Source organism: Struthio camelus, chromosome 3 (assembly GCF_040807025.1).
Source record: "Struthio camelus isolate bStrCam1 chromosome 3, bStrCam1.hap1, whole genome shotgun sequence".
NCBI lineage: Eukaryota > Metazoa > Chordata > Aves > Struthioniformes > Struthionidae > Struthio > Struthio camelus.
The window spans coordinates 43,314,405-43,329,607 of record NC_090944.1 but is presented as its reverse complement, the minus strand read 5'-3'; the positions used below and the strand labels follow the sequence as shown (position 1 = coordinate 43,329,607).

Genomic DNA, 15,203 nt, shown 5'->3' with positions numbered 1-15,203 from the left:
AACTGCTCTTGTACGGGCGCGTTTCGCTCGTTAAGCGAAATTTGCAGGGCGAAGCAGGGCGGCGGTGAGGGCTGGGGCTGCGCGGGGGGCCGCAGCCGCGGTGAGTGCCGGCGGGGCGATGGGGTTCGCGCTGCCGGGGCGGGAGCGCGGGGAGCGGCGCACCTGGGCGCGGGGCGCGGAGCGCGGCCGGGGGCACCGCCGCGGCCGCAGGGCGCCGCCGGCCCGCAGCGCCGCTTGCCTCGCAGGTGCAGTTTGAATGCCTTCGGGCTGCCCACCGCCCCCACACCGACATGCAGAATTGCTGTGGGTATTTTAACTGGAGGGGGTGGGGGGGTGAAGCTGGAAGAAAGTGCCTGTCTGGCTGGAATGGCTTTGCTGGGGCTTGGTTTTGTTTTTAAAGATCTTCGGTGCTTTTCTTATGTGAGCAAGGTACTGAAAAGCTGGCAGGATGCTGAATCTAGTAAGCGCTCTTCTTCTAAAATACTCAGCTTACCTGCTCTTCAGCTTATGACAAGGCAGCTATAAGCTGAATAAATTACTGCAGCAAAGTGGATTTTCATTCTGTAAAGGCAGTGCTAGACATTCACAAAAAGAGAGGGGGACAGCGTTGTATAAGGCAAGCAATGTGTTTGCACAGTGTTTTCTGCAATGTAATTTGGGAACTGTCATGGAGTTTTGAAGTAGCAAAATTATTAATTTGCATTTGATCTAGCTTGACACAGTCATGTCTCAAAAGTTAACTCAGCAGTGAAGACTATGTGGTTTTGCATGCTTTAATTTTACACAGTGGGTAACCACAAAAATTGGGTTTTAGATTCACTAGAGCTGGTAATTATATTTGTACAAGTTTTTATTTGTTTTCAAAGTTGACTGTGTGACAAGTTGAAAAGCAGCTGGTAAAGTTCTGTATCTAGATAGTTAAAATGTATTTCATTTTTGTTAGCTGGCTTTAAAACTTAATGAATTAAGAGGAGAAAGTAACACAACTGTAGTTTATTCTTTTTCTTGGCAGTGACCCCCAGATCTGATCACATTTATATCTTTCTTCTATCAGTCAAGATGAATATGAGGGAAGGACTGAAGCCAACGATTTGAAACTGTTATCGAATTTTGAATTGCCTGACTTAAGTTCTAGGCCAAATTGTTTTGTTTCCTAGAGAGCCTAACCACCTTTTGCCTCTCTTTAATTTGATTTGCAGTCATAGATGCTCAGAATCCCTGAAAATCAGCCTCTAGATATCTCAGTTTGGCACAGAGACGATCAGCAATAGTGTTGACAAGTGGAGGATTTCCTAGTGGCTGCAGAAATAATCTCCAAAATCAGATGCTGTACTTTAAACAGAAAAAAAGTGAAGAAGGAAGTGCTTTACTAAGTTAAACCTCTTGCTGTTTTTCATTATGCGAAGACTCTACTGATCAGTCCTTCCCATCATTTAATGGACGGCAGCTTCTTAACTAGCACTAGGAAGTTGTCCAGTCTCTCTAATTCTGCATATGCAGAAACAAACTCTTTATGGTTGAAGTAGGGGGAGAGGAAAAAGGAGCATGCAAAGGCCCTTGCTTTCCTGGTGCTTCCTCAAGATTGCTGTGTGAGTGGCAGAAACCCTGTGAGCTGATGTGGTAGGGCCCTAGGGAGGAAGCAGCCTTCATGAGCTGTCATTCAGCTCATCCTTAGAGTCACCAGCTAGTTGCTACTGTGCTTCTCTTAACTCCTACTTACTAGCCATTCACAAAACATGTCAGAAATCATTACATCCAGTCAGAACAAACTTCCAATTCTAGGAATCGAAATAATAACAAACTAGGGTGTTTCTGCGATGGCTTTGTCTGAGAGCAGCGGTGAGGAGCCACAGCAGCCAGACAAGCCGTGCTTCCAGGCCGTGTACAAACTCAGCAAAAACAAATGCCAAAGAAACACCTTACCTGCCTCCTCTCCATCCCATACTCTTCATCCCACCTGGAGCTGAGGCTGCTATTCCTCCAGCTGCCACGGTCTTGATAATGGGGGGAATAGCCCAGCTTGCTCTCCGCTCATGCTCCTTGTGGGGGTGCTTCATTTCAAGCTGGGCAATACCTCACCCGGCTTAGCTTAATCTGTTTCCAAAGCGGGAAGCTAAACCAGATGAACACAGCTGAAGTGTGGTGCCAAGACCTGTGACCGTAGGGGCAGCTCGCGTGCTTTCAGGCCCTGCTCTTGCTTGCTCTTGCCTTACCAGGGTTTCCTCACGTGAGCAAGTGCCGGTTACTCGATGGGAAAGGCTACGTTAGCATGAGTGCTGTTTGCTCATCGTAGTGGTAGTATTGTGAAACATGCACATGGAAAGTGCAACTCGGTCTCTGGTATAATTTTCAGTGAATACTTTGGGTTTTCACTTTTGCATGCTCTGTTTAAAATGATCTGAAGTAAATGCTTCTTGGAAGGGGGATTATTTTTTGGAAACCAGTGAGCATCTTTCCCCTGATAACTGAAATGCCTTCATATTTTCATAAAACATTATTAGTCACTTTGAAGAATGGCTTTTCATATCAGCTCTCAGTGCTAAGCATGGTGTGCATATGTCCCAGTTTGCTCTGTTTATTGTATTTCAAATGTATTTGTGAAGTTCATGATCCTTCAGTCCTTAACTTCCTATGCATTTATGCTGATGATTTCCTATGGATGTTTCTGAATTTCAGATGAGGATTTCTTGTAGGCATATATATCTATCTTGAAATACTAATTTTCTGAGGTATATAGAAACATACAAGCATGAGCAAACTTCATGAAAAGTAAGCAACTCTGTGCTATTCTGAAGGGTAATAGGTTGGCCACTCAGACAGGAGTTGTACTGTCTGCCTATTAAGTTTAATTTATGCTAAATTTAGCTTTGATATGCCACTTGGTGATGGCTTGATAAGAAAAAAAAAATCTTGTCGGAACATCAATAGTCTTGGTGTGTGTCGCAGAAGGCATAAACAATGTCTACTGGCAACTATTTGTAGTTTCTTCTGCAAATGTAGGTAAGAACTAATGCTTGCTGCTTCTACTTTTCTTACCGCTTACACATAAAATAAATGCCATCCAAAATTCAGTCGTGCTCATCTAAGTTCTTCTGGTACAAAACTATTGCAACGTCCTTCAAAAACACCAAAACATTATTCTCCATCTGTAAGTTATAATTCATGTTGAAGTCTAGCTCTGATCTGAAAAGAGACGCTGTGAAAATGGTACTGTGGGGTTCCTCCTTTGTGTCTCAGTGATTGCGCTTGACATATGCAGAAATAGAACAGGAAGAACAATGTACGTGGTCAAATTAAGTCTGTAACTTTATTAATTCAATGAATTGACTGGCCTTGCAGAGAATGTTAAACCACCCTGATGGCTAACCAGCAGAATTTATCTAGCGCAGACTCTAATTAGGAGCCCTTCAGTCTCTATTTATTTCACATTAAAAGGATTAGTAGAGTGGTCTGTGTCCTCTGTCACCTGTCCTCAGGTGGGAGCCAGGGGCCTGTGTAAGGCTGGCACGCCACATGCATCAGACCGAAGCCTTGCCTGTGTTGGTCTCCTCTTCCCAGCTAAACTCAATTCCCATTGCCAGAGGCCAGACATGTGCCATTCTACAAAATGAGTCTGCACCATACTCCATGATGGTCTCTTGCAAATGCACTGACATAATTACTAGACTTTCTGATAGCTGGCATGTACCTGGGGGGAAAACCAAAAAAAACGCAAAACCCAACAACTGTAGAGTATTGGCTGGGTTTGCTTTGTGGAAAAAGGTATCTTCCAAACCTGAAGGAATGATTAGCCCAAGCGTGAGGAAGTCAGTCAGCTGGTAGGACAAAGCACAGGTATATAGTACTAATAAAAGTAAGAAATGAAACCACATCTCTGGAGGGAGAGGGATCAGCAGCTATTCAGCATCCCGTGGTGCTTCTGACAGTCAATCTAAAGCTTTGGAGGAGGGAAGAGGAAGCACAAAGATCTTGTGCAATGAAAAGGTTCATCTCCAAACCCAAAGGAAGGAGGACAGAGAAAACCTGGTTATCCATCCAGTCCATCCTTTGTTATCCATCCTTTGCTTGCTGAAGGGCTGTTTCCATTACTCAGTTCAGAAGGAGGTTCAAACTAACTCATTAGTTGCTCTTTCTCCTCTCTGATGTTTACCGGCTCTGCAAGCTGAGATTGATTTTTGGAAGTCGTCATGTTCTTGACTCCCTTGCATTGCTAGCCACAGACTTTTCTTGTGCTGTTATAGCGCTGCTCGATCAGTCTATAAACAGCTAGCTTTTCTGCATGTGGAAGGAAGCAGGAGATGTAGCTCCCCGATGCAGAGGCGAGTGTATTTGTTTGCATTAGCAGCTTTTGTAGGTCAGTGTCCTGCCTCAGCACCCGTGAGAATCAGATACATCTTTCTTGATTATGCAAAATTAGTGAATAGCACTGTCCTGCCACAACATTTGTTTTTAACTCAGGCAGTTAACAGATATTCATGCGTAAAGTTTTACTATTAATGCAACGTACTGTAAAGATGAGTATGATGTTCTTGAACGCTGGGTAGCTGTAGGGCCCACGATCTTCGAATACTGTGGCGGCGGGGGTCAGATTTCCAAAGAAATCTAGGAGAGGGAGAGAGCACCTGTAAGACTGGAAGACACTCACAACAGCAGAAGGCCATGTATTCAGAGAATGATTTGGGCTATATGTTTTGACATAATACATATGGTAACCTACGGGGAGAAGAGGATACTCCTTAGATCTTAACAGGGCTTTCCAAAGGCAATCAGTCATTCTCCTCTCCTTTTTTACAAGGAACTTGGTTTGCTTCCTTCCCTGCTGTGTCCTGAAATCCTGAGCCCTTGACATTCTTACTGACACTTATTAATGCAGATTATATTATTTTATCCAAATATGCCTCAGCGATTAGAAAACAAACAAAAAAAACCAAAATAGCAAATACAGGCATTGGGCTCAGGGTGCCAGACTGTTGGCTTGTTGGTGTTCTGACTCTATCTAGCTCCACATTTCTTTATTAAAGTTTTTCTTTTTCCCTTTTGTTTATTTTGACCCTGAATGCAGGTGTTGTCAACCTCTTGACAACGCAGAGAGCAGTTGTTCTGTATAACGCATACGTAAATACGTAAAAGACATACGTACTCTGAGTCCCTAAGGTGCTTACGTACTCTGAGTCCCTAAGGTGCTTTTAGGGTTGCATTGGAGCCCATGCAGATCTGCGTTACTCAGGAAACAGCAGCAGCAGCAGTTAGATGAGAAGCCTGACAGTCAGTTGTAAGCATCAAGATGGGACAACATCATCTGGGAATTCTGCTGAAATTCTGGTTTAACCACTGAGTTTTGAGAGTTATACAGAAGATACGAAAGCACGACTAAATTCAGCTTTACTTTAGAATTTAGAAATAATAACACTGAAAAAAGTGTGTATTTTGTTTATTATTTTGACATCTACACAGATTTGGAAGCTACTTTCCCATCCATCCCCCACAGAAACAGATTTTAGAAACAGTTTCCCTGGACATAGAAAACAGAAAAAGATATCTTCAGTTATCTTACTTCTTGTGAAAGGTCACTTGTTAAATCTTAGGCAGTCTAGTTTCACTGTATAGAAATTGGGGCAGGATAGAATGCTCTGCAGTGCTTCCTACCCTTGTTCAAGATGCTAACTAATTCACCCAGTCATGCTGGCATGGTAATGACACTTCATTTTGGCTTTTCCGAGAGGGGCAGAGCCTGAGACTGCGCATTGCTGACTTTCCTGATAGGTACAGCAAGGCAGTGACAATGCTAATGCGCTTTCTTCTCTTTTTCTTGAGCCTCATCCCTGACATTTCTTTGTCTTAGCTTAATAAACCCGTATGTGCGCCTTTTCCATTAAGGGGCTTTCTCAGCGATACTCTTCACTTAACCTTCAGGTAACTGTGGGTCTCACTGAACTGTTTTGCACTCGGCTTAGGAGCTTGGCTGGCATACACTGCCTCTAGCAACTGCTATGCAGAAATCACACATGCCTGTTAGGCACAGCCTAGCTATTCAGACCCATAGGCAGTTTTCTGAGCATCTTTAGATAGGCTTTAAAGCAGCAAGATTTTAGAAAAGAAAACAAAGCACTGTGTGTTTCTTCTGGTTTTTGAATTTTTAGGGGCCACCTTAACATTTTCCTATGGTGCAATGGGAGTTGGAAGCGTTCTCTTTCTTCAGGCGCTCATATTTTCATGATATTTGCATGACTTTGGGAGATGGCTCATTTAGAACACCACCAGGTTAGGTAAGAGTGTTCTGTCTCAGCAAATAATATTTTGTGGAAAGGACACATGCTATTTCTTTAACAACGTAGGATGGGGGAGACTAGGGAGAGTTCTTGGCAGAAACTTTTGAATAAAGCAGTGTGATAGAATAGCTAGGGAATATATTGCATGCTAATAAAGTTCCTTCTTCAGTGTGAAAATTGAGTGCTTTGTGAGTGGCAGCGGGTCTTTTTTTTACCTTTTGACATTCTAACTTGACCCATAATGAGGCACACACCAGCATGTCTTTTCAGTCCTTTCCAAAGAGTTGCCAAAACCAAAGAGATTTTTTTGAGAATAATCTGTGACCCAGCAAGGTTGGCTATAAGGTTTGTTTGTTTTTCTCTCTCCTGCTGGTTCCTACTATTCTTTTACTCCCACATCCTATCCGACTCTTGTTTTCAAATGCATTCTTCAGCCTTCTCCTTCCCTACCTACTGCATCCTGTGTTCTGTTTTCTGGCTTCCTTCTCTTGTCTTATAGCTTTTCATTCCAGTTCCTGTTCTTTCTGGTCCCTGAGGAGTGAGGAGTGAAACATTAATAGTTGCTGGAGAAGCTAATAAGGCTGTTGTTCTTAGTTTAGCGTTAAGGTGAGTGCTCTGAGAGACACCCTCTGTGTAGGACGTTGTGCCCTGGAGCTGTTTGTTGCTCTTCATTGCTGGGGCAGCAGAGAGTATATCTATGCTTCACCCACTACCGTTTACCGTCTAGCGTTTCAGATAAAACTACTGATAAAAGTCAATCTTTGCTAAGATTCGGATGTTACAATTACTACAAGTTAGTTGACAGGTGATAAGTTGCTCTCCTGCAGCACTCCATTGTGTGCCTCGGCTACAAAGAAATTTAAATGTTTTAGACATAGGGTGAGCAAAGCAGGTGGATTTGAATCATTACACGTATTTTCATATGGGAGTTGCAGGTACTTGGACATTGGTTTGAAAAACACGTCATTTCATGGTAAATTCAGCATGCATGCCTGTGTCTTATTTTCTATGTCATGTTGCTGCTTTTCCAGTAAGACTCTTGAATTAGTGGGACATGTATCCTTGTGTTATCTGTACCTCTTTATAAGTTGAGGATCACTGTCCTCATAAATCTATGCTTACATACGTGCAGGCACTTCCTGTGCTGATATCATTGTATCCTAAATATGAAGCACGGATATAAAATGCTTAAAAGTATGCTTCACTGCTCCATTGAAAAGTTGCATGGATAAGCCTGGAAAATATAGGTCTAAACGATCTTTCTGAGGATAGGCCTAATCTGTGTATCATGAGTTTTTATACTGTCTGGAAATACAGCGTTACGGGATATGAAGTAGAGCGTTTTCCAGCTGTGGCTAGCTGTAGCCAAAGACTTGATTAGTCTGACCCTTGCAGTCAGCAACATCTACTATTGTAAATGGAATTGGGAAATAAATAAATCTGGGAATATAAACCTTTTAACATAATAGTCACTGTGCTGGCAGACTTCTCTTCCTGCTAATTTCTTCCTCCAGTGACACCCAGATGGTTATCAGTCAAATGCTAATGTAGTGTTCTTCTGTCCAGCTGATTTATTTACGGCCGAGATTGATCCATTTATGTATGGCTGCAAGTAGTAATATGTTTCATTTTTTTTTAAATTCATATTACACATTTTTGGGCGTGTAACAAGTGGGTGAGGAATCCATCTTGTGAAACAAGTTCAGTATAAATGGATTGGTAAGTAGGTATTTCTGTCCTTTTGGGATATGGTATACTTTCACCAACATCATCCTAACAGAGAAATAAATGTGAAGAAATTAAAAACGGTTGTATTTGTTTTATATATATATATGTGTAGGTATGTATGTATACATACACATACTATTTCACTGATTTTCAGAATTCTAGGTGTTCTCTATAAGTTTTCAGTTAACTTTTGTAATTTAAAATATTTTGGCTAGGGAGTGTAATTGTGGTAGGTAGTTACCTGTTGCAAGACTACTTAGGACATTAATGCAAAAAAAAATCTTCCTGAAATGAAAGTGATTTAAAAATGGAGAAATAAACAGCCACTATGTATATTCTAGAGTAATGCATCTGTTCTAACTTGTTTCAGGTTGAAGAAACTTCTTGAGCAGGAGAAGATCTATCAAGCCCGCAAGGAGAAAGAACATACAAAGAGACTCAGTAAACTAAGAGAAGAACTAGTTAAGCTCAAATCGTTTGCACTCATGCTGGTGGATGAAAGACAAATGCATATTGAACAACTTGGTCAACAAAGCCAGAAAATACAAGACCTAAATCAAAAACTAAAGGAAGAAGAAGAAAAGCTTAAAATTCTTAGCGCAAAAACAAAAGAAGATGGACAAAAACTGATGAAGTTAGAAACAGAACTTGAACACAGGACATTATCGTTTTCTCAAGAACATGAGGAGATGACTGCTAAACTGGTTAATCAGGAGTCACATAATAGACAGCTAAGGCTTAAGCTAGTTGGGTTGACTCGTCGAATAGAGGAGCTTGAAGAAACTAACAAAAATCTTCAAAAAGCTGAGGAGGAACTTCAGGAACTAAGAGATAAGATAGCAAAAGGGGAATGTGGGAACTCTAGCTTAATGGCAGAAGTAGAAAACCTCCGCAAGCGTGTGCTTGAAATGGAGGGAAAAGATGAAGAGATCACAAAAACTGAATCCCAATGTAAAGAGCTGAAGAATAAACTGCAAGAAGAAGAGCACCATAGCAAGGAGCTGAAACTTGAAGTAGAAAAATTGCAGAAAAGAATGGCAGAACTAGAGAAACTGGAAGAGGCTTTTAGTAAAAGTAAGTCTGAATGCACCCAGCTACACTTAAGCTTGGAGAAAGAAAAGAATGTGACTAAAGATTTGATAAATGAGTTGGAAGTGGTGAAGACTCGAGTAAAAGACCTTGAGTCATCAGAAAGCAAGTTGGAAAAGGCTGAAATAAGCTTAAAAGATGACCTTACAAAGCTGAAGTCATTTACTGTAATGTTGGTTGATGAACGAAAAAATATGATGGAAAAAATAAAGCAGGAGGAAAAAAAGGTTGAGGGTTTAAACAAGAATTTTAAAGTGGAACAAGGGAAAGTTATGGATGTTACTGAGAAGCTGATAGAAGAAAGTAAGAAATTTTTGAAATTGAAATCTGAAATGGAGGAAAAGGTGTCTAGTTTAACGAAGGAAAGAGATGAGTTAATAGGCAAACTGAGAAGTGAAGAAGAAAAATCCTCTGAACTAAGCTGCAGAGTTGACCTGTTAAAGAAAAGAATTGATGGTATGGAGGAAGTAGAAAGAGAAATAACAAGGGGTCGAGCCAGAAAAGGACCAGAGCATGCTTGTCATGAGGACAACAAGATTAAAGAACTTACCGTTGAAATTGAAAAACTGAAAAAACGTCTCAAGCAATTGGAAGTGGTTGAAGGAGATTTGATGAAGACGGAAGATGAATATGATCAGCTAGAGCAGAAATTTAGGACTGAGCAAGACAAAGCTAACTTTCTTTCTCAACAGTTGGAGGAGATGAAACTCCAGATTGCCAAAAACAAAGCAATAGAAAAAGGTGAAGCAGTGAGTCAGGAAGCAGAGTTGAGGCACAGATTTCGTCTGGAAGAGGCTAAAAACAGAGATTTGAAAGCAGAAGTTCAAGCTCTTAAGGAGAAAATCCATGAGCTGATGAATAAAGAAGACCAGCTTTCCCAGATCCAAGTTGATTATTCAGTTCTTCAGCAGAGATTTATCGAAGAAGAAAATAAGAACAAAAGCATGGGACAGGAAGTTTTGAACTTAACAAGAGAGTTAGAGCTTTCTAAGCGTTACAGTCGTGCTCTGAGGCCCAGCATAAATGGACGGAGAATGGTAGATGTTCCTGTGACATCCACTGGTGTGCAAACAGATGCTGTAAGCAGTGAAGCAGCAGAAGAAGAAACTCCAGCTGTGTTTATAAGGAAGTCTTTCCAGGAGGAGAATCACATCATGAGCAATTTGCGACAGGTAGGTCTGAAAAAACCCATGGAGCGTTCTTCAGTGCTTGAGAGATATCCTCCAGCAGCTAATGAACTTGCAATGAGGAAATCTTGGATACCGTGGATGAGGAAGAGGGAAACTGGGGCTCAGGTAACTCCTGACAAAGGAGCCCGAAGCCATGGTAGTGCAGGCCATCCTGGGGAGGTTGTCCTATCACCAAAGCAAGGTCAACCTCTTCATATTCGGGTGACGCCAGATCATGAGAATAGCACAGCTACTTTGGAGATAACCAGTCCAACCTCAGAGGAATTTTTTTCAAGCACCACTGTCATTCCTACTTTGGGAAATCAGAAGCCACGAATAACCATCATTCCCTCTCCAAACGTTATGTCCCCAAAAGGAAAAGGCAGTGAAAGTCCGATGGGCCCAGATCGCTCTATGTCTCCAGTCACTATAACAACATTCTCCAGGGAAAAGTCTCCAGATGGAGGAAGAGCACCCTTTGTGGACAGACCTGCATCACCAATCCAGATTATGACAGTATCGACATCTGCAGCACCAGCAGAAATTTCTGTTTCTCCGCAGTCACAAGATATGACCATGGGAAGGGCTGTCTTCAAAGTAACACCGGAAAAACAAACTGTCCCAACTCCAATTCGGAAGTACAATGCCAATGCCAACATTATAACAACAGAAGACAACAAAATTCACATCCACTTAGGTTCTCAGTTTAAGCGCTCTCCTAGTGCTGCATCTGACGGTGCAAGCCCTGTGATAACAGTCAGACCAGTGAACATAGCAGCAGAAAAAGAAGTTGTGACTGGTACCGTCCTGCGATCGCCCCGGAACAATCTGTCCTCACGACCTGGAGCAAGCAAAGTGACAAGTACTATCACTATAACTCCTGTTACAACGTCTTCCACACGAGGAACACAATCAGTGGTAAGCAGCACAGTCTTACGCGAAACGTCTATGGAGTCTTCATAGTAAAGAGAAGGGAAACCATAATTTGGATTAGAGACACCAGCAGGGAAAGAATGGGTGGGGTGAGGGAAAACTCTTGACTTCTGTACGTTTGTTTCAGATGTGAGCTTAAGAATTTGCCCGATTCCCCTGTGGTGAAAACAGATACTTTTATACCAGTGTTGGACACTGGTGTACTTTTGGCATTATCTTCCAAATGAGTAGCTTTCAAAGGACGTCCCTGCAGAGTTACTGAAAATAATGACAATCCTGTAAACTTTCCAATGGGGAGAAAGAGGGACGAAGAATGAAGGAGATGATAGAGCAGGAGACTGCATTCTTATTTTTGTTAAGCGCTAATTCTGAATTATGAAAATATTCATAATGATTTTTGGCCTAGCTGGAGGATCTTGGTATTTCTTTGGTATAATCCCATTATATCCGTTATATCTGTGTAATGCAATATCTGCTATAATATACATAATGCTTTGTCTGTTGAACTCCAAAGGAGTAAATCGCAGGGCACTGGCATCATTATTTACAGCTCCAAGTCTCTTCAGCCAGCGAATATTAAAGCTCTTCCTGTGCCTCTGTCATCTTCAACTTTTATAAGTGCTATATTACAATAGTGGTTCCTCCACCATATTTCTTGGTGTTTTCTCAGTGTGCCTCTGTGGAGGTTCTCCTGCTTCTTTTCCATACAAAACCCCATGTAGGTCAGTTTCTCACCTCTGTATTTAAACACCTTGGATAATATTGATAGTTGTCTCACCAGGTTTACCATGGTCTTGGCCTTGGGCATGGTTTTGCATTGTTTTAGTTGGAGTTTCTGTGGGAAAAGAGGATTTTAACCAAAATATGAAAGCACAGCACTGTATTAGTCCAGAGGCTCATTTAGCTTGACAGTAGCGTGCTTGACAGTAGATGCTTAGGGAAAGATTATTTTAAGACTGGGTAAACACACGGTAATGCTTCCCTCAGTGTCCCTCCCAACTTTTGGCAGTAGGTGGGTATTTCTGAAGTAGAGCCGTTAGCCTCATCTTTGTGTTTATTAGACTGTGGTGGAATTTTTTTCTGTTTATTCTTCTGCTTGCTTTTTGAACTCATTTATACTGTTGTTTCTGCAACATCATGGGGCAATGAATTCGGTTTTGGGCTATGGGAAAAATGCTGTCTTTTGTTTGATACCTTTTATGCAATACCTTCACTGGTTACACCCTCATTCTCATTTCCTGACAAATACAGAGCAGTCATGCCCTGCTCATTTGTCCATGCCGCTCAGGAGTCGGTAGACCCCTATAACATGCCTCTTCAGCCATCTCTTTCCAAGCTGAAGTGTCAGATCGTATTTAAGATACATTTATATGGCAGTGTTTCCACACTTTTGGAGAGAGGCTGCCATTTCCATGCAAGTCCCCTGGCTTAAAAGAAACTTGCATTCAATGTACTAATATATGTATATATGGGATCACACATGCACGCTCCCTCTCTCTCTCCATACATAATGTATTGCAGGTACTTTACTGTACAGTGTTTTTCTACCTATTATAGGTGACTGTTCACTGAAAAAGTCTTGAATTCATTCATTTATAAGCTCCTTTGTCTCGCAGAAGCTTGGAAAACTCTTTTAAAGAATTCCTCATTCTTTTTTACTGGATGTTCTTTGTACTGGATGTCTCTTCTGTGATGATGCACTGAACCGTGACAGACAAAACTTTTTTGTTTTGTTTTCATCTGGCTAAAAAGTGGCTTCTTTCTTCAATTCATCCTCCCCTATTTGGAATGTAAGGAAAATAGTTCAACCATAAGATTTACTTTAACTTATGTTTTTGTTTTTGTTTTTTTTTTTTAATTTTAAGGCTGATCCCAGTCAGATGGGCTGGGAACTTTTAAAAAAACCAAAACGTGCTCTTTCCTCTCTAATCCCCTGGAAAAAAAAGACGTTGAGTATTCACCATCTGCTTTGCAAATGCCTGTTTTATAAACACATTTCAATGCCTCTAGTCAGAAGAAACAAGTTGTAATGATTTACTCTGTAAAGTACAGCAGAAACCAACATTGATATCATTTAAAGGGTATGACTTCATACAATCAAAGAAGACAAAGTGATACAAAGCTTTATTCTTAGCTCTCATCATACAAGCTGTACTGTACAATGTAGCAATGCAGGCAACCAAGCTACAAAGGGGAAAATAATTCTCAAGTTCCTAGCTCTCATCTCTTGCTGTAACAAATTTACAGTCATTGTTTTTATTTTTTGAAAACATTTAACTCTGTTTCCAATTTTAATTTATAGCATTATTTGCAGTACTGCAAGTTAATTCTAAGGCACACAGAAGGCATTTAAAGGTCCTGCCTGATCTATGGTGTCTCCCTGTGTAAGTGAGTCCAAAAACAGAGACAGTGGTTTCATGGTGGACGAGTTGGGAGGGTGGAAGATTAGGGGTTATTATTGTTTATTGTGTTGATTTACACTTACATACGGTCAAGAGTAGCTAAAGATTCTTATCCCTCTGACCCCAGTCCTTTTTTGAGTCTGTAGCAGTTTTGATTTGGAGGAAACGAGACCCTGATCCCAAGAAAGGTTCAGGCATCTGAAGGAGAACTTGGGGAGTCTTTGAGCCCCTAACCCGAAGGAACAATCCAAGAAGGCACCGGTCAGTGACTGTCTCTCCACTGACACCTGAACTCCCCAGCTCCTCTATGTTGGATCCAAACATTTCCTAGGCGCTTCCTGTTCTCCCTCCTGCACAAGCCCAGGGCTGGGCAGCTGAGCAAATGGGCTCGCGGACCAGCGCAGCTCCCCAGAATGGTCCCGTCCCATGGGTGTCTCCAAGGCAGGATTCTTTGGTCCATCCTGCATCCTAGTGCTGATTTGATGGAGACTTTTAGACCAGCTGGATTGAATTCAGCACATAATATCATACTATAGCCACTTGTCATTAAGAAAACCCAAACCCTAAGCAGTCAAGGCTAATGGTAACTCTTTTTATACGGTAGTTTATACAATAGTCTGTAGATTTGGGTAACTCCTAGGAAGTGGGAGAACTGGGTTTTGGTCCTCCTCAGATTGACTGGAGTCAAACTCACTCTGAGGAAAATACTTTGACTACCAGAGCAGACCTAGCAGGTTTTTTTTTTTTTTTTTTTTTTACTACAGATGGGCCACAGCCCAAACAAGAACTCAAGACCGTGAGACCAGAGGGCATACAGACCAAAAGGAGTCTGAAACTATAGCCTGGTTGTTAGACTTGTCTTAGCACGTTAGCTCCAAGTCCCTGGAGCTTATATAGTTCACATTGAAAAATCACAGAATAATATAAAATATTCTTCTGAGGAAACAAGTGTGGGGCCTATATCCTGGTTTTTGCTTTAGACCTTAAATTTGACCATGAGATTGCTGGTGAGCTTGCGTTTTCTGTGGCTACCAAGAGGAGTATCAGTCCTATAATCTCTTCATCCCTCTGCTCTCCATGTCCTACAGGACTGGCATCCAACTCTGGCTGCTTATGCTGCCAGGATAGCATCTGGTCACATGCAGATCTGCAAGGAGTGGAGGAAGTCCCTGGCTGCAGCAGAGCTAATGTAATGTCACTGCACCAACCTTTCAGAGCTGCCTGTGACCAAGGAAGCAGGGTGCAGCTGAAAATATGCTGGGTGCCAGAGCTGACTAGGCACATATTAAAGCGGCTATAGAGTTACTTGCATTTGGGCAGTATTTAGTTTGTGATTGACATCTAAATTTAGCTATTTGTAAGTGTCCCGTATATGCTCCAAGCTTCTTCCATTATAGCCAGTAGAGATCAAAGGCTCCATTCATTTGCCCGCACAGAGGTGTGTGGTGCCGTTTGCATGCCCTGTGGCTGTCAAGACACATGCGTGAGGCTGATAGGTATAACACAGACCTGTATCTTTCTGGAGTGGAAGCTGGCGAGATACAGCAGGGCACCTGATGGCAAAAGATCTTGAGTGTAGGCAACTGAATCAGTCCCCTAGTCAATACGCTTGG

General features: G+C 41.9%; 1 protein-coding gene across 3 annotated transcripts in view; it reads left to right on the top strand.

Annotated features, from left to right (window-relative positions):
* Window positions 1–15,203, top strand: part of FILIP1 (filamin A interacting protein 1) — a 111,960-nt gene that overhangs the window by 83,365 nt on the left and 13,392 nt on the right. For all 3 annotated transcript variants that reach the window (XM_068937570.1, XM_009689112.2, XM_068937571.1), the window contains one exon: window positions 8,368–11,173. In XM_068937570.1, the coding sequence (XP_068793671.1) occupies window positions 8,368–11,173 (2,806 nt within the window). The remainder of the gene's footprint in view (window positions 1–8,367; window positions 11,174–15,203) is intronic.